Source organism: Peromyscus leucopus, chromosome 15 (genome assembly GCF_004664715.2).
Source record: "Peromyscus leucopus breed LL Stock chromosome 15, UCI_PerLeu_2.1, whole genome shotgun sequence".
Taxonomy (NCBI): Eukaryota; Metazoa; Chordata; class Mammalia; order Rodentia; family Cricetidae; genus Peromyscus; species Peromyscus leucopus.
Window position 1 is genome coordinate 37,738,807 of NC_051076.1, and position 18,680 is coordinate 37,757,486.

Here is an 18,680-nt window from a genome sequence, read left to right on the forward strand (position 1 = left end):
CGTATTAAAAGGGCCAAACACAGATCCCCTTCTACTCCCAGCAGCAAACACCCAGGGTGTCTCGCAGATGGACTAACACTAAAGCTTCTGCTGAAGGAAGCTGAATGGAAATTGCTCATATATTGAAAAGATCTCAAACGTGAGATTCTGAGAAACATTTAAACCAAGATTACCTCAATACCATGACCAAGAGAACATGGCCTGGTGAGTGTTACTGAATGGCTTCCTTGTTTTCTTTCTCCTCTCAAGTAAAAAAATAGTTTGCATAGCGAGATAAAGAGGAGGAAGTGATAAGAATGAGGAATATTCTCTCTCTTTTCTTTTTTTATATTTTATTTTCTATAAAAATCTTTCCCAGAAAGTCACAAAAGAATAGGAAGTTCAGGATCCTGCTTAATTTGACTAGAAAAAGGACTTTCCAACAAATTTTTGAGTAACCATGACCTTTAAAACCTGGGCAATAGAACAGAGAATGGTAGAATGTGGCATGGTGCCAGTTACAATATCTATATTACCAAACCTCCTAGAGAGGGGAAGCTAGCCAGATTTGTGTTTATTACAGATAGTAAAGGTAACAGTGGGCTTTTCCCAGAAACTGTCTCCTACCTTCCAGGTAAAGTTTAATTTGGACATAAAAAGTAAGAGCTAAAAATCAAAGGAGCCTGCCCCAAACAACTGTTAGTGTTTGCTGCTTGAGAGAGAAGGAACAGATACTTCCTTTAAAAATGGCCTAGTGCATCTTTTGAAAATGATTTCCCTGGTCTAGTGGAAATGTCTTGCCTTAGCTACACAGAAAATGATTAGCTTCTCTGTGTGGTTTTGAAATCCTTGCTCGGCTCTTCCGAAGGAATGTGGAAACTCATGAGGAGCCTTGATAGGAGGATTCATGAGGGGATGTGTTTGGAGGAGCAGAGGCCCAGCCCCTGAGCTAGGTGTGAGTATTCTGAACAGCCTTCCACAAAGCCAGGCTGACTGAATTTGTATCCAAACATTTCTGAAAACCCTGGGTCTGTTTCTTGAATTCAGCTGGCAGGAATTGATTTGTCTTATCGAATGCTGGAAGATAACGTAGACTTCTACACCATCTGGGGTCTGTAGAAGGCACCGTCTTGATTTCTTTGCGAACCATGGCTTAGATTATCGATCTGGCACTTTTCACTTGACCTGGAAGAAACACATTTTTAAATGACATTTAATTAGCTTGAGATATGGAGCACGATGAAGCCAGTTTCTCAAACAATGGGCAGGGAATACATCAGTCTATCCTAGCCTGAATCAGCCATTAATTAAACCCCAACACTTGGGTACATCAGTTCCAATAGTCTCTGCCTTTCCTGTAGTGGGTATAGCCACAAGGTCATACTTTCATACACTTGTCTTTCCTGTAGTGGATATAGCCACTAGGACACACTTTTCACACACTCATTTTTCCTGTAGTGGGTAAAGCCACAAGGACACACTTTAACACACTCATTTTTCCTGTAGTAGGTAAAGCCACAAGGACGCACTTTTCACACACTCTCTTTTCCTGGTGCTGCTTGGCCACTACCTAGAGGAACTCTGATTAAAATGCTGACCCCCTTTTCATCTTCATTTCTTAGTTGTAAAGTGAAGGATCATTTCAGACGTTCCAGCAAGACCCAGCATGGCATCTTATGTTATGAAGGTGCCTAGAGGGGCTGTAATGTAGGGAACCTGAGGAAGGAAGCAATTCTTCTGCAGAGGTGAGGAAGGGGAAGGAGAGCTGTTGGGTCAGCTCAATGATGATGATGGACTAGGCGGGAAATGGACTGTCTACCAGTCACTGAGGTCTTAATCATCTCACTTCTGGACTGTGGGGCTCAACTTCCTCTAATTTCCTTGCCCCCGCCCCAAACCATTTTATAAAGAAAGGAAAATTATTCTCCCTCACTTAATCCCTCATCTCTGCTGACCCTAAAGGTCTGTTTCTTTGTGTGTTTGAGACAGGACCTTACTATGTAGCTCAAGCTAGCCTCAAACTCCCGGGCCTCCTGATCCAGCCATCCACGTTCTGGGATTATAGGCACACAACACTAAACACCTTGTGGGGGGCACTAGTACAGACCCACCCGTGTGAGCTGTGCATGTGGATCCACATGCCTTTGGAAGTTACAGGTCAAGTTCAGGTGTCCCACTTCAGGACATGCCCATATTGTTTTTTGACACAGAGTCTCTCACTGGCCTGGGGCTTGCTGATTCAGCAAGGCTAGCCTGCAAGTGAGCCCCGGGGATATGCCTATGTCCACCACCCCAGCACTGGAACAAGCACATGGCATCCTGCTCATCGACTTTAGTGGCTTCTAGGGATCAAACGCAGGTCCTCATGTTTGTGAGGCAAGCATTTTACTGACCGAGCTCTCTCCAGACCTAAAAGCTCTATGATGGCGCCCCACTGCCCATCAGATAAAGCTTAAAGCTGTCAGATTGTTTTTCTGTAGTCTTAACAAAATGATCACAAGTTAACTCTGTGGCCCTAGTCGCTGCCTTGCTTGACATGAGGGCTACAGTCAGCCCTTAGCCCCTACTCTGAACCTTTCATTGGTAGCCTGTGTTTTCACTGTAAAACTGTCAAACTCTACCATGGCTTCACAGCAACAACTCCTCCGGCTTCAGGTGCTTTTTCTTTGTTCCTTTGGGCCTCTCTGAAGTTCACCTTTCCAGGTACACAGTCTGTAGATTACCCGCAATCTACATAAGCAGCTGCTTAAGACGGGGAACTCTAAAGACTGCCTCCTTTCAAGGGACCTAGGGGAGTTGCCACCTACCTGCTCAGTAGACATTAGTTAGGTAGATGGCAAGGGCCAGCCCCTCATACCACCTATATCAGCCTAATCATCTCAACCTTTTAAAACCTACAACCCCTCTTGACAAACATAAATAACTTGGGTAATAAATGCGCCACACACAAAAAAAGTTTAGTTGAACTCCATCCCGGGCCATAAAGAAAAAAAAAAAAAAAACTATAACAAACTATATCACAGTACTAAATGTGAAAGCTATAAAACTCTGAGCAAAAACTTAAGTTTACATCTTGGTAACCTTGGGTTAGGCAATGTATCTCAGATACAACACTGACAGCTTGGGCAAAGGAAAGATGAAGCTTTTGTGCTTCAAAAGATATAACCAGGAAAAGGGAGACAAACTCACCCAATCAGGCAGTGCCTTCTCAGTGACATCTGTTAATAGCCAAAAGAGCTGTCTGCAAAATCTCGGGCGCTGCTACCTCACAGCACCACACATTATTCTGAGTGGACAGGGGCATTGTTGGCTCAGTGCTGTGGCAAAGCTGTTCATTAACTGAGCCATAACACAGACAAGTGCCACCCACATCCCTGTGTGGAGGCTGGAGATTGGAATATAATGCCACTCTTTCATCCTTAGCTGCAATTTGGATATGCCTCCCTGGGCGGCCGTTTCTTCCTTCTTTCGTAGGGTGGGAATTATTCCAGTTAGAGCCTATGTGCCAACTCAACAAAACACCCTAGCAGATGAGGGCAGTTAGCCAACTTGCCCCCTTTTCCTGACTCTTCTAGACTGTCCAAGTGGGTCTCTGGAGAAGTTCTAGAAACTTCCCTGAAGTCTCTTTTGGCATTTAAAACATTATCTCTTCAATGATGGACTTGAATGGGAGACCAACAAGATGAATCCCTTCTTTGTGTTCCTGGTCCCAGCTCTTCTTTCATACCCACACTTCCTTCAGGTGTGTTGTCAGCAGTGAATTGGGAATGGCCTAAGGTAACCTCAAATTCATGATCCTCCTGCCTCAATCTTCCCAGTGCTGAGATTGCAGGCATTTGTCACCATGTCCAGCTCAGAGTCATGTTTCTGATAATGTACTTGAATCCAGAATATATAAATAACTGTTATAACAAGATACTTCAATTTTAAATTTTAAAATAGTCAAAATGAATAGTTCTCCAGCATAATTACACAAATGACCAATAAACATATGAAAAGATGGGCTGGAGGGATAGCTCAGCCGTTAAAGGCTAAGCTCACAACCAAAAATAAAAGAGTTTGGTTCCCAGCAACCATGGCTGTCCCTCTAGCTACAAAAAACAAACAAAACAAAAACAAAAACAAAAAGACATATGAAAAGATGTTTATAATTATTAATGATCAGGGAAATTCACATCAAAGTATGATGTTACTTCACACCCACTGTGTGTCTAAAGTATTTTAAAGACAATAATAAACATGAACAAAGGCATGGAGAAATTGGAATCTTCATTGAGGAGATTGAAAAACAGCTTAGCAGTTCCCCAGAAGGCTAGACATAGTTACCTATGACCCAGCAATTCTACTCCTGTTTACATGCCAAAGAAAAACTAAAACATATGGCAATACACAAAGTTCATTTCAGCATTATGTATACTAGCCCAAGAGTGGAAACCAAAATATCCTCTGGTCAGTAAATGGACCGAATTTGTATCCATACAAGGGAATTTTATGTACCCATATTAAGTGGTAATACATCTTAGAGAATAAGTGAACAAGATAAGCATTATGCCAAGGGACAGAAGCCAAACCACAAAGGCAATGTGTATGTTATGATTCTTTTGATGGAAAGTTGAGAGTAATCAGAGCCAAGCTGGGCATGATGTCTCACGTCTGTAATCCCAGCTCTTGACAGGATGAGGCAGGAGGATTATAGCAAGTTTGAGGTCAACCTGGTCTACCTCACAAGCTCCAGTCTAGGCAGGGTTACATAGCAAGACCCTGTCAAACAAACCCATAAAGATAGAAAGTAAAGCAGTGATTGTCAGGGCTTGGAGGGGAGGGATAGAAGGCACCTATTAATAAGTATAGGGCTTCTTTATGGGGTAGCAAAAGGCCTAAAACTTGAAATGGTGATAATTATACAACTTTTTGAATATACTGAGAAGTACTGACTGGAGCTTTAAGGGGTGAATTTCAGAAAATTGTGTGACAATAATGCTGCCACTTTTAAGATCTTAGATATACCTGCCAATGAGATTCTGATATGTCCGTTTCTTCTGGTCTCAGGATATTATTTCTACAGTGGTGTCCCCCAACCAGAAACAAAATTGTAATACTGAAAATCTTTTCTAGACTCTGATACACTGTCTCCGAGAAAATCACCCTTTTCCTGGATGAGAATCTCGGGTCAAACAAAATCTATGTCCTAAGCCAGGCAAGGTAGTATCTGTGATCTAAGTATTCAGTGGGCATCAATGCCATAAGCTGGGCAAAGTGGTACCTGTAGTCCAAGTACTCAGTGGGCACAGGCAACCTAAGCCACATAGCAAGACCCTATTTCAAAAGATTCAAAGACAGGACTGGGAAGATCATTCAGGGGCTAAGAGAACTGGATACTTTTGCAGAGGACTTGGGTTCAGTTCCCAGCATCCACATGGTGGTTCACAACCATCTTTAGATCTGACACCCTCTGACCTCCAAGGGCACCAGGTGTGTATGAGGGGACACATACATGCATGCAGGGGAAAAAAACACATAAAATTAAATAAATAAATCATAAAAGACATTATAATCATAAAATTTAACAACTGGTAAATGTAATATCAAGATTAGAATCAGGCATATCTTACAAAAAGAATTCAGTTGTTATTAGTGGAATGAAGACAGTTAAAATCATATATATCAGAAAGAACTGAGCCGGGCAGTGGTGGCGCACGCCTTTAATCCCAGCACTCGGGAGGCAGAGCCAGGTGGATCTCTGTGAGTTCGAGGCCAGCCTGGTTTCCAAAGTGAGTTCCAAGAAAGACGCAAAGCTACACAGAGAAACCCTATCTCGAAAAACAAAAAAAAAAAAAAAGAAAAGAAAAAAAAAGAAAAGAAAAAAAGAAAGAAAAAAAAGAAAGAAAGAACTGAACTGAACTGAATTATTATATACCCTGATGTTCAAGCCCAAAACTTACGTGGTGTAGACATTTTTGTGAGGATGGGAGTCATAACTTCCTCTAGTTGTTGTTTCTGCTCAAAAAGCTCACTGATGGAAGCTTCTGGATGGGTTTCCAACCACTCATTTTTCATACGACATGCATTGAGGATAGTGTTCTGGGAACAGAAATAGTGAATTTATTTCCACTTATTTATTGAAAAATAAGACTGGTAGTATCTCTGGGATCGGCAGCACAGCTTAGTGGCTAAAGGCATTTCTATCCAACCTGATGACCTGAGTTTGATACACAGAACCCACGCAGTGGAAGGAGAGAACAGATTCACACAAACTGTTCTCTGACCTCAACATATGTGAATGCCAAAGCATTCACACACACACACACACACACACACACACACACACACACACACACACACACCATGTGCAAGCACATATACACATACAATAAATAAATGTAATATTGTCTTTACAAACTGGAATATTTCTAAGACTGTGCTATCTGAACTGTATCCAATACAGTAACCCTTAGGTATATTTAGTTCTTGAGTATTTGAAGTCTGGTTAGTGGACAGAAGAACTAAATTTTAAATTATATTTAATTTTATATAATTAAAATTGAAATAACATATTGCTTCTGACCAGAATTGTCTAACCAGTAGAATGAGAAATCATGAAACTCACCATTGAACATCGAGAGGCCTTAAATCAGTCCACTCTTTCTCCCTGATTCTGTTTTCGTTGAGTTCTCTTGATGAAAGAAGTGTTTTCAAAAGTTGAAAAATAGGTGGATAATAGGGCTAGAGTTATGGCTCAGCAGTTAAGAGCATTCGCAGAGAACCTGAGTGCAGTTCCCAGTACTCACATGACAGTTCACAGCCATCTGTAACTTCAGTTCCAGGAGATCCTACACCCTCTTCTGGCCTCTTATGGGTACTACACATATGGTACACATACATACATACATACATACATGCTGACAAACGACACTCATACCCATAAAATAAAAACAAATAAAGCTTTGGAAATTGTGGATGGTATGAACTACAGGAAACTCAGTAAAAATGATACTTTACTTCCTTTCAATGGTGTGCTGGAGGAGGAAGTTCAAAAAAGTTCTATTAAACCACACACCCACAACACATTCCTGATGTCTGCTTAAAGACAGTTCTCACATGTGCCTCATAAATACAGACAGAATGTGTCAGCCAGAAAAATTAAAAGTATAAAGTATTTATTACAGTAAGCTTTATAATAATGAATACAAATTAACAGCCTGTTGATGTGTACTTTCCATAGATACGGAAGCTTGCAAAAGAGACAAATTCGAGGAGTGTTTGTAAGATACCCAGATAGGGAAAAAGCAAGTTAATAATAATAGTAATATATATAGTAATACCCCAATTTTATAGCAATAAGATCTCCTTTACAAATCTCTATTATTTGTGTTTATATAAATAAAGAGTAAAATATGATGAAAATAACATAAAATCACTATCAGAACTCCAGGGTAATAAAACTGGAAATGAGAAGGGCATTTCATTTGTTTTGGATCACTTTTTTTCTAATTAATGGTGTGTGAATATTACATTTTTGCTGAAATGCAAAGGCTTTTTGTCACAGTTGACAAAGCACTGTCCCTTCATGGTGAGAGCCCTGTGAGTGCAGATCCAAGAGCCCCAGTTCCTGCTCTATCAGATTTTTTCTGTACTTTCTTTCACAAGAAATATGATGTCATTTATGAGGAAACAAGTACAATGTGTGCCTTAGTGAGATTTTCTGATGCCCGTTAAGCAACAGCTAACTTTGATTTTTATCAAATAATGTCAAAACAAATTCTCATGCATCCTACATAACAACACAGAGAGCAATTTAGAGCCTCTAATACCTGGAATATATGTAGTCTTGTTGTGTAGCCCTGGCTGGCCTGGTTCTCAGAGTGTAGCCAGTTTTTTCTAGAACTCAAGGTAATCCTCCTGCCTCAGATTCCCAACTGTTGGAACACAGGCTGCCACTATGCCTGCTTATTGTGTACAATGTATATCCAAATCAATTTTCTTTTACTTTTTCTCATTTTGGAAGGTTTGATACATGTAATATATACATATGTATACATACTAAAGTGTATCATGTATGCTTTAAGCTTTGAAGCAAAATATAGAATTGGATACCAGAGGAGCACAGTACTCCAACAGATGAATAGAAAATTAACAGCTCCCAATTCCTCCTCACCTCTTGCTACTTCCCCCAGAGGCAGAAGCATGATCCATGCTTCTCCCTTTGTAGTTTTATGATTACAATAGGTATTGCCGACAATATGCTGAAAGGGGGGTTAGCTTCCTAAAAACCTTGGCAAGTTTTAGTTGGTTTGTCTGTTTTTCCAAATTTTCACTCACTACAACATTCTAACATTCACCCATGCAGCTAGGTATAATATTTTGTGTATCAACTTCATTTACTTTGTATCATCGCTTATCAGAAGCTCACTAAAGAAGGGGGAGAGAAGGAAGAGAAGGAGGAAAAGGAAGGAACGGGAGGAAGGAGAGAGGAGCATTAAGGAGAACTGTCTACCTCTAGAACATCAGAACAGGTAATAATCACAACACGGTACCTTGTCATCCTTGAGGAGTTTCCCCGGTCCCTTTTCCGGTTCAGTAACGATGAGAGAGGACTTTATAATAAACTTTTTCAGAATCAGCCTTGCATCTGAAAAAACATGACAGAAAAATGCAAAATAAGACAAAACACAAAAGGCAAACCGCACTGTTTGTGCAGCCCATCACACAGCCAGAACTTGATGAGGTTTGTGGAGACGTCCACTGTCACTGTCTTTGAGGACTTCAGAAAAACAGCACTCAAGAGCACATCACTTCAGAGCACTCAGTGTGTCCCTAGAATTAGGACAGGATTTTTGAAGGCCCAAAGAAATACAAAACATGACTGGGTCCCAAATTGACCATATCTGTCAAAAATCTGCAACGTCTTTTTTGTTGTATGATGCAACAGTCACACATTTCAGGGATCTGAATCAAATGTTTGGTAGCCATTATCCAGCCCACCACAGCCTTCTCTCTCATCCACTCACAATTCAGATGCATTTCACAGACAAAATACATCTACCCCACCCAAATACCACCAAAAGGTATGACCATATCAACTCAAACCCAAATTCTCATCTAAAGAATCACAGCTCAGAAATTCCAGACCTCAACTTCTCAAGCATGTGTACAAGGTCTGGGTGAGATTGTATGTGATCTGTCCTAGGCCAAAAATTCCTCTCTCTCTCTCTCTCTCTCTCTCTCTCTCTCTCTCTCTCTCTCTCTCTCTCTCTCTCTCTGGACCTGGTGAGCCAGAAACTGTTTCTCTTCTTCCAAACTATAATAGTGGCACAAGCACAGAACACAGTCATAGGCATTGCCGTTCAAAATCATTTCAAAATACAGCATACAAATTCCACTAGGTTTCAGACCCAGGGTAACTCTCTCCATTCTCTGCACTGAATCATCTTTCCCTTTTCATGAATTGTATCATGTAAGATGAGCTGGTAGTTCAAAGATATAATTCCAAAACTTAGAAGCTGAGACTAGAAGATCTGTGGCTTCAAAGCCAGACTGGGTTACATAGAGTTCCAGGACAGCCCGGACCTCATGGTAAGACCCTGCTTCAGGAGGATGTGGAAGAGGAGGAGAAGGAATGAAAAGGGAGGCAGGGAGAATGGAAAAAGAAAGCATGTGCTAGCAGCTGAATAGCTTTATTAATCTGTTCCTGCCTACAACATTTTGGTAGACCAGTACTCTTCTTTTTATTTTAATTCTCTCTGTCCTTTTATTGAAAATGGTATTTCTATCAATATAACACTCTCAAAATCCTTGTGAGACACATCACAGACATTCATCTAGTCAGAAAGAGGCTCCTCCTGATCTTTTGTGGATAATTTAAGTTCCATCCTGACTTCTGCAGCGATGGCTGGGAGAATGGGTGACATGTACTCCCCAAAAATTCAGTAGCAAAAAAAAAAAAAAAATGTCCATCCATACGATGTCTTTCCCTCCAGAGCTTATTGTCTTTACGGGAACTCTTTTAATATTTAGTACCTATGTTATTAATAGGCTGTCACTGTAATAAAATGACTGAAATAAGAAACATAAAGAGAGAAGGCTTATTTCGGCTCAAGTTTCAGGTTTCAGTCTCTGGGTGGTTAGTCCTGTTGCTTTGGGGTCTATGATATGGTAGCATTCTAACAGGGTGTGTGTGAGAACAAAGACCTCGGGGTCAAGAACAAATGTAAAGGACAGGAAGGGGCTGAGATCCCACCAGTCCATGCAAGAGCCCATCTCCAGTGACCAGACCTCCTACTAGGTCCCATCTCTCAAAGTCTCCAGTGACTCCCGATAGCACCAAACTGAGGAGGATGCCTTTGGGTGCAGGGGCTTTCAGGGAACACAGTTCAAACCACAGCAGCTTGTCCTGTGATCTGCCTGTGCTGCATTCCCACACTGCCAAGCCCTGTTCCCCTTTGGCTGGACAGTTCTTCCAGTAATTTATCCTTTTCCTTTCCCATTTTACTATAGACAGCAAGAAAAAGACGAGCTGCTACACCTTCCACATTTGGCTTGGAAATCTTATCTAAACATCCAACCTCTCCCTCTCAGAGTCTGCTTTTCATATGACAACAGGGTCCAAAGCAGCTGATCTTTCGGCTGCTGCATAGCAAGACTTCACTACCTTTGGGGATTTTGTTTGTTTGTTTGTTTGTTTGTATTCACGGGATTTTATCATTATGATGGCATACCTATTGCTAAATACATTCCCTAGCAAAAATATTAGCAGACTGTTCATTTTCAAAAAATCTAGGGTGATTAGGTGGGTACACCTTTTCATCCCGGTGCATTTTTTATGATGTCACTGAGTCACTTACCCTGAGTCACTATGCCTGACGATGTAACAATGATCCTCATTGTGTATTTTGCTGGGCTGTCTAACAGGATTATCTGAAAGTCCTTGACGGAAGCGCCACATTACCTAGTGCTTGGGCTTCTTCTGCTCTGTCTCACCAATTTTTTTAGCTCAAGATTTTCTTCTCAGTTAGGACATGAAAATGTCTAACTGGAGACGATCTGTGCTTTTCCCGCTGCTGTTTCTTTGTTTCTTCAGAGAGGGCGTCTGCATTTGTGATGGGACCACCTGGACCAAGGTTGGGTGGGAGATTTTTCCTGACGAAGTGCGCTACCTGAAAGTTAAGGCTTCCTCATCCCACTGCCTACCTTACCCTCTGGACAAGCTCTGCTGCAACTTTGCTAACCTGGACCTCGTCCAGAGTTCTTTACGCCTCTTGTACATCTTGGTACAAGCGCTCTTCTTAATCCTGTTTGTTTTATCTGTGCATTACCTATGGATGAAATGGACGAGACACCAAAGAAAGGTGAGTTTGTGTTGCAAGTAGGGGGAGTTGAAGAATCGGAGAGCTATCCAGTTCTCTGAAGTTATCCTTCCCTGCTCCCCACTCACCCGCCCCCACCTCCATTATCTAGCCACGTCCTGCAAACACTTAAGAGTCCCATGGAAGTGCATTTAATCAGAAGGCCCTTAAAATCATCTCCCTACTCCTGCTTTCAAGTTACAAAATGCACCAAAACATTGAGATGCCGTAGGTGGGGTTATAGGAAGTGAGGTTACCTGCCTGTCCTTCGGTAAGTTATATGTTCTTTCTCAGCCTCCCCATAAAATGATTTGAAATGAGGGGGTCTCTTGGAGAGCCTGCAAGTCTATCAATGCTCACTACAAAAGTTGGCATGAGCTTCCCATCAGGTTATAAACTGATTTCTAAATGTTAGGATTTGGCGGGAAATAGTGCTTTATCCCCAGTTTTGCCAATAGATGGCACTATAATTCGAGAATTATACAAGAATGCTGCTAAACACCTGTGCACACATCTCCTTGACCTTCAGAATGACCTAAGTATATGTTTTCTTGTTTTTAAAATATGATTGTATTCTACAGTGATCTTGCTTAGTAAGGGAAAACATTTTTTTTTTATTTATTTGGTTCTGGGAATTAAACTCGGGGCCTCCTACATCCTAGGCAAGCTCTCTACAACTCACTGAGCTATGTCCCCCAACCCTTAACAATATTCCTAATTTTATGTTCCAGGTACTGCTGAGTGCTTTTATTCAGGTCAACCTGCCAGGAGCCACGCACTTAAAGAAAACTAGCTCCACCTTCCCCTGAAGTTGTCAGTTATCCATAGCTCCTCATCTAGGGGTGAGGGCTTCTGAGCCCTCCTATGCCGTGCTAGAGTGAGACTTGACCTGATCTTTGTGGGGCTCTTGTGCAGGCAATCACAGGTGCTGTTCAGTTCCATTCCTGCCATGGTCAGAAGATACTGTTCTGCTCAGGTCCTCTCTGACCTCTGGCTCTTCCAGACTTTCTGCCCTCCTCTTCCATGATGCCTGAGGGGTGGGGATGTGATATAGATTCACGTTTACGTCTGGGTACTCCACTCTCTGCACTTTGAGCAGTTTTAAGTTTCTGCATGAACTGTCATCCACTGCACAAAGAAATTTTTCTGATGAGGTCAGAGTTGCTCTGAGTGCAGGAGACACAAATTTAGAGTGCAGTTTGATACTATGCCCATTTAGCGAAACAATATTAGTAGGTTCACCAATGAGACCTGTGAGCTCCACACCCATGGGTTCTTGGCCAGTTATTCGGTCCCAGGCATGTGTTTCCTCCTATGAGCAGGCCTTAAATCCAGTCAGAAAGCACTGGGTACCCTTGTGATATTCGTGCCATTACTGCACCTATGGACACACCTTACCATGCCAGTCACTACTGCAGTTCACAGCTAAGACCAGGGCAACATATCTAGCCCCTTCCAAAACTGTGGGAGCGATCGAGCAGGGAAGAAGCCATCAGGTCAGAACTGACTCAATTTCTCCATGTCCTGAAGGATACCATCCTAATTTCTCTTGGCAACAGGCTCTAACCCTAGAAAACTCTAACCAACATTGGCTGGTGGCGACAATGATCAATCTAGTCTTGTGTCGCACATCAAGGAAGGGCATCTCTTCTGTGCTTCGGCCTTCTAGAAAGACCTTCCTTTTTGTATAAATATGTGATATCTACATCTTAGTAGTGTTTAAGTTTGCTATCCATAATGTAAGTTTACTCTGAAACAAGACAAGAATCGTGTGTTTTGCTCTTTCAGCTGAAAAAGCAAGCCTCTTTAGAGAAACACGGCGATGACCTAGAGAGTGCATCCATCTATGACATTGAACAGATCCTCTGCAGACTGCTGGCCACAACATCAATGATGACCAAGTTCCTGAAGCAGGTGTCCCAACATTCTTCCTTTAAGAAAGTTAAGCAACACCATAGAGTAAAGAGGAAGAAGAGCGAAGGGGGAGAGGAGCCAAAGGATACTAAACCTATGCTCATGCAATGTAGCTCAGTCAAGTTCAGAAGAGTACAAAAGAAATCTATTTCCAGGACTATCTGAGGATGAAAAGGTTTCTTTGGAAGCTGGTATAGGGTGGTTTTTTTTTTGCCACTACCTTCACTGAAAAAACTTTCAGACAAGTCTGGATTTCCATTCAACTGAAAAAGAATCCACACTTACTAGTGTGGCTCCCAGAATAAAATGAAAACACCTTAACCTGGCACTTACAGGTATAAACCTGTGGTAATTATAGCAGCCGCATTTTTTTTTCAGCTTGACTATTTTTTTTTTCAACATGACAGGTAGTTGCTATGTGCTTTACACTGTATCATTTAGTATTCACAGATCTCAAGAGGAAGGATCCATTATTGGCCCCTGTTTCCAGAAAAGGAAACTTGGGTACAAAGAATTAGGGTACTGTACTCACACTCGTGTAGGATTCAAACCCAAGCGTCCTTCCGAGACCGTGTGCTTACCCCTTCCACGTACACTCCAGATTACCTGTGGGAGCTATGACGTGGGCTCCAGTAAGGCAATCTTGTCCCGCCCATCCCCAGATCTAACACTCAGCTTGTGCTCTTAGCTCTGCCACTGTGTATTCAAATCCCATTCATTGGGCAAGGCCCAGGTGAACTCCAGCAAGCTGGCTTCCTGTTCTCTTTCAGGGCATGGACTGCCTTTCCTGCCAATGTTTACCTTTAACCTTTCTCTTTATAGTCACATCTTTCTCATACTGTTATATAATTGCCAAATAATTTCTAGATGATTGTTCCTCCTTAAAAAAAAAAAAAAAGTCCAGATGGCAGAAAGAACAAGTTGTGCCTACAACCATATTACCATATTTAGTAGTGGGCATTCCACAAAAGCTTGTTAAGCACATATATTCAGATAAAAAACTGGTTTGAAGTTTATAAGCACACACAGCAAGTTACACAGGTATGTCTTCCTAAAGGCTTTTCAAGCTGTATGTTATAGATGTAGAGAATGACAGAGCAAAATTCAAGGTAGAACATAGACTTCTGGACTCCTTTGAAGTAGAATATGCATAAAAGAAATGAAAAATGTTAAGTGTACATCTCAATGAACTTTCATAAATAACATACAATCAGGGGACAAATTGAGAAAAATAACAGGTCTCAGAAACCTCTCATGCCAGAGGGTAATTGTGATTTGGGTTACTGACACCATAGGTTAACTTTTCCTAAGAAAATGTTTTTATAACAATTTTTCTCCCTGGGAAGGGCAAATATATTACTGAAATATGCTAATACGTAAGCATTTAAGGAATAGTGTACTTTGCCTGGGTCTTTCAGAAAACAACCTTGAACATATACTGCATGTATCCTCCCATGGAAATTTATTCCTTAAGTTGTTAAAAGTTGATAAATCAACAAGATACACACACACACACTTACAATTCTCTCAGAAAACAATCTTTAACATATACTGCATGTATTTATTACTTAAGTTGTTAGAGTTGGTAAATCAACAAGACACACACACACAATTCTCTCAGAAAACAACCTTGAACATATTCTGCATGTATAATTTATTGCTTAACTTGTTAGAAGTTGGTAAACCAAAAAGACACATATACAGAGAGAGAAAGAGGAGTTAAGAGCAATACTTTACTCAATAGCAAAGTAAAAGAGAAAAGAAAAAAATGAAGGCAATCTTCATAGATTGACAATAGAAAATACAGCATATAAGCCATGTGGTGGTGGTGGTGGTGGTGGTGGTGGTGGTGGTGGTGGTGGTGGTGGTGGTGGTGGCACACGCCTTTAATCCAAGCAATCGGGAGGCAGAACCAAGCGGATCTCGGTGAGTTCGAGGCCAGCCTGGTCTACAGAGTGAGATCCAGAACAGGCACCAAAACTACACAGAGAAACCCTGTCTCAAAAAAAGAAAAAGAAAATACAGCACCTAGCTGGAAGGTAGAGATGTTAACCATCTCCTTCCATGCTCTTAACCATCTGAACATCACATGTGCTCCTTACCTGCCCAGTCCAGAAAATGAACGCACTCAGTCTGAGAATAGCGAGCGGCAACGTCCCGAGCTTTCTCTCCCCGGAAGTTCAAGGCCTCTATATCAACGTCCAGTTCCACCAGGGCCTTCAAAGTTTCCAGGCGGCCCCAGGCTGCAGCGCAGTGTAAGAGCGTGTACCCTATCAGAGTGAAGACAGTCAGGTCAAACAGACGTAGGGTGGCTTGACAGGAGTTTTTAACCTTACGATGGTAGAAAAAGCATTCACATTCTGTAGAAAGCACACTTGGAACATTGATGGTCAGTCTTTTCCAAGGCTAGTAACATGTGTTCCAACACTCTGATGCTGGACAGCAGCCGAGAGCAGCAGCTCCCACGCAGCAGCTCCCACGCAGCCATGTAATCGCAGGGAAAACCAGCTCCCAGGTGTGTTCTCTGGTACACAGTGTTGCTATACTATGACGATCAAGCTAGCTATGTGAAAAGCATGTTTCTGCTTACAGAACTTTATAATGGGTCCATTGGGTCATGACTTCATCACAAGTCAAGGTACAGCTGTATGCTACTCCAGACTATTTTTACGTAGCAGATCATGAACATAATCAAGTCCTGAACAGTTACTATGAGCTAGGCGCTAAGTGTTCTGCATAGTAAATTCATTGAACTTTAGAGACCTTATAGCATCAGAATTCTTATAATCCTCATCTTGCAGACCAGGAAACTAAAATTCAGAGATATTCAGAAACTTGGCTCAAGGAACGAAGTCAGTAAAATGATGGATGCAAGATACCAACGCGGGCAGCCTGCCTCCTGAGCTCCTCCACAGCTGGAAGATGGCAACCTCCTCAGCAGCCGTCAACTTCGGAACCCACAGCCTATTATGATTTTAAGGAATTTTCGTCAGACTCTAATTACCCTAGCTTTACTGTTAATCTCCTATCACTGTGTATGCTTTGGTTTGCAAATTAATCTTTTGAATTAAAGCTGAAAGTATGACTTGCCAAATGAGAAAGCAATTTCTTGGAGTTACTGAGGTATGGCAGTAAAGGAGGAAACATGGGGTGCACCTTCAAGAGTTTTTCGCGCTGATTTGTATAAAAATCAAAGATCTTTGTTCCATTGTTTTGAGGGGTCCCATTTAAATTGGGGAGCCAGGGCTAAGGACATAGTTTAGTGGCAAAGCTCTTGCCTAACATGTGCAAGGTCCTGTGTTCTAGAAAGCAATTAAAAATTATCTAAATTGGGGTTTCAACACTAAAGTGTCTATTAGCCCTCAAGAAGAGCTTGGGAGTTGGGGGCTCACAGTGTACCCCATGCCTTGTACAACCAGAAAATCTTTCACACAGGAAAAATGTACACTGGTGGGTGACCTGGGGGCTCTCATTTGACCCATCTCCAGTGACTGCCTGGCCAACACTTGTCTTAAGAACCCAACCTTTCATTCTCGATGCATCCAGGGAAACTCTGACTTTGGGTAGCCTCGGGCTTTTCAAAAGTTGCAGATTCAAAACACCATTACAGTATCAAGGAAAGAAAAACACTTTCACTTATAGATCCTGGCTAAGGGAAAGTGTGAGTCAGTCCTTGGTTTACAGGTCACTCAAAGTAAGAAAATGTGACAGCTGGTGACAAATATAAGGGACTAGATTGTAACTTTGAGATTTGTGACAAATTCCAGAATGGCTCATTTAAAGAAAGCACATGTGTGTGTGCATGCACACACACTGCTAGCAAAAGAGATGCTGCTAAATTCTTATCTCTGGCCACAAGCCTGAGCCATCTGGATGTGGTGTACTCACCAAGGGTGACTGAGCCGTGCTTCTGGTATGAAAATTTTCACAAGAGAAGCTAAGTCAATATAAGTTGTTATAACTCACTACACTTACCCCTAAGAATAGGCTTAATGGCTGCCTTAAATAGCCAACAAGGCACAAAGAGCTGAGCAAGAACTAATGTGTTGGAACTATGACATACCAGGACTTTGTATGTCCTTCGTTTATCACTGCAATAGCTCTATGAGGAAGGTATTAGCCTCATTACAGTACGGAATGGATCAGCGAGTCTATACTTTCCCAAGGCCACACTGGTAGTACATAGCCAAAATAAGATCAAAACCTGAGTGTTTTCATAAGGAGTTTATAAAGAAAAGAAAGACACACCCACGTGCTAATCTCTGAACAAGCTAGGAAAAAAGAAGTTACAGTAGTGACTCTTCTTCCAGAAACCTCTTAGTTCCCTAGTCACCACAGTGCCACAACCCTTGGGCCTACCTGAGCCCAACTTGTAAACCATCTTAACCAGAAGGGACAATAAAATGTTAATGAAGAGTCCAAAGTGATGTGGTCTATGTAGTGAGTTTCAGAAAAGCCAAAACTACATAGTGAGACCTTGTCTCAAACAAAACAAAACAAAACAAAAACCCCTATTGGGCATGGAGATGCACACCTTTAGTCCCAGCACTCAGGAGGCAGATAGATAAACCTCTGTGAGTTTGAGGACAGCCTGGTCTACATAGTAAGTTCCAGGACAACCAGAGCTACATAGTGAGAATTTGTACAAACAACAACAACAACAAAAAAGACTCCAAAGTGAATTACTTTCAGCTCTGCCCAAAATTGGAACTCTTTGGCATCCACAATTTTTTAACATTACAATAAGCAAAATATTTAAGAACTTTAAGAGCCAGAGCCTGGCTTGAGGGTTGTATGATGTCTTTATTCTTGACAATCTTAATCTATTATAAAATACCACTGTCCAAGTAGATTAAAACAAAATTTATCCTTCACAATGTAGAGGTGTAAGAAGTCCGAGGTCAGACCAGTGGTGTGGACCTTGCTGAGTCCTCACACAGTGGGAAGAAGACTGATGCTCTCATAGCCCTTCAGTACAGTGGCATGAGTCCGATGTTCATCCGTGAAATATCCTCATGACATAAACACTTCTCACAAGGACTCCCTTCCCAACACTCCTGCATTGGCATTCATTCCCAACAATGAATTTGGTAGGGGACATCCTCAGACCACAGACTACAAAATGATGAGTCAAGGTATAACCAGATACCACCCTTATTATTCCTGCCTTCAGCCTGAAGGTAGAAATCTTCCATTAGCTGAATGACCCAAGGTCCCTGATTCATCTGGAGAAAGACACTGTCCCTAGACAAGGTACTGCAAGTCTTACCAAGAAGCCAGTCCACATGGGAGATAATCTGGATCCCTGTACTGCTTTTCTCAAAGCTGAAATAATAATTCAAGGCATCATCTATTCATTAAATTCACTGTGACACTGAAAAGTAAGGGTGAAGGGGACTGTATAGTTTAATATAATCAGTTTAAAATGAAACTATTTTAAACAAA

At 41.6% G+C, this 18,680-nt stretch overlaps 2 protein-coding genes across 4 annotated transcripts in view; one reads left to right on the plus strand and one right to left on the minus strand.

Moving 5' to 3' along the window:
* Nucleotides 1-328: 328 nt before the first annotated feature.
* Nucleotides 329-18,680, minus strand: part of Ankrd45 (ankyrin repeat domain 45) — a 29,041-nt gene continuing 10,689 nt past the window's right edge. For both annotated transcript variants that reach the window (XM_028864453.1, XM_037211332.1), the window contains exons 3-6: nt 15,338-15,505; nt 8,514-8,608; nt 5,922-6,060; nt 329-1,164 (exon numbers count right to left, since the gene is read on the minus strand). In XM_028864453.1, coding sequence (XP_028720286.1) covers nt 1,133-1,164; nt 5,922-6,060; nt 8,514-8,608; nt 15,338-15,505 — 434 coding nt within the window. In that variant the 3' untranslated portion in view covers nt 329-1,132. The remainder of the gene's footprint in view (nt 1,165-5,921; nt 6,061-8,513; nt 8,609-15,337; nt 15,506-18,680) is intronic.
* Tex50 (testis expressed 50) lies at nt 10,855-16,336 on the plus strand. Of its 2 annotated transcripts, XM_028864455.2 has the most exons (3): nt 10,859-11,324; nt 13,110-13,235; nt 16,037-16,336. In XM_028864455.2, exons 1-3 carry the CDS (start codon nt 10,995-10,997, stop codon nt 16,136-16,138), a joined length of 558 nt encoding a protein of 185 aa, XP_028720288.1. In that variant the 5' UTR covers nt 10,859-10,994; the 3' UTR covers nt 16,139-16,336. The 2 variants fall into 2 exon arrangements, with proteins under 2 accessions (XP_028720287.1, XP_028720288.1); XM_028864454.2 differs by lacking the exon at nt 16,037-16,336 and having other exon boundaries at nt 10,855-11,324; nt 13,110-13,560.

What these genes read in the sequence shown, in the direction of transcription:
- Tex50 (XM_028864454.2), top strand. Translation starts at nt 10,995, where the DNA reads ATGAAAATGTCTAACTGGAGACGATCTGTGCTTTTCCCGCTGCTGTTT. An exon ending in GGACGAGACACCAAAGAAAG is followed by an intron (nt 11,325 to 13,109) that starts GTGAGTTTGTGT and finishes TTGCTCTTTCAG; the next exon opens with CTGAAAAAGCAAGCCTCTTT.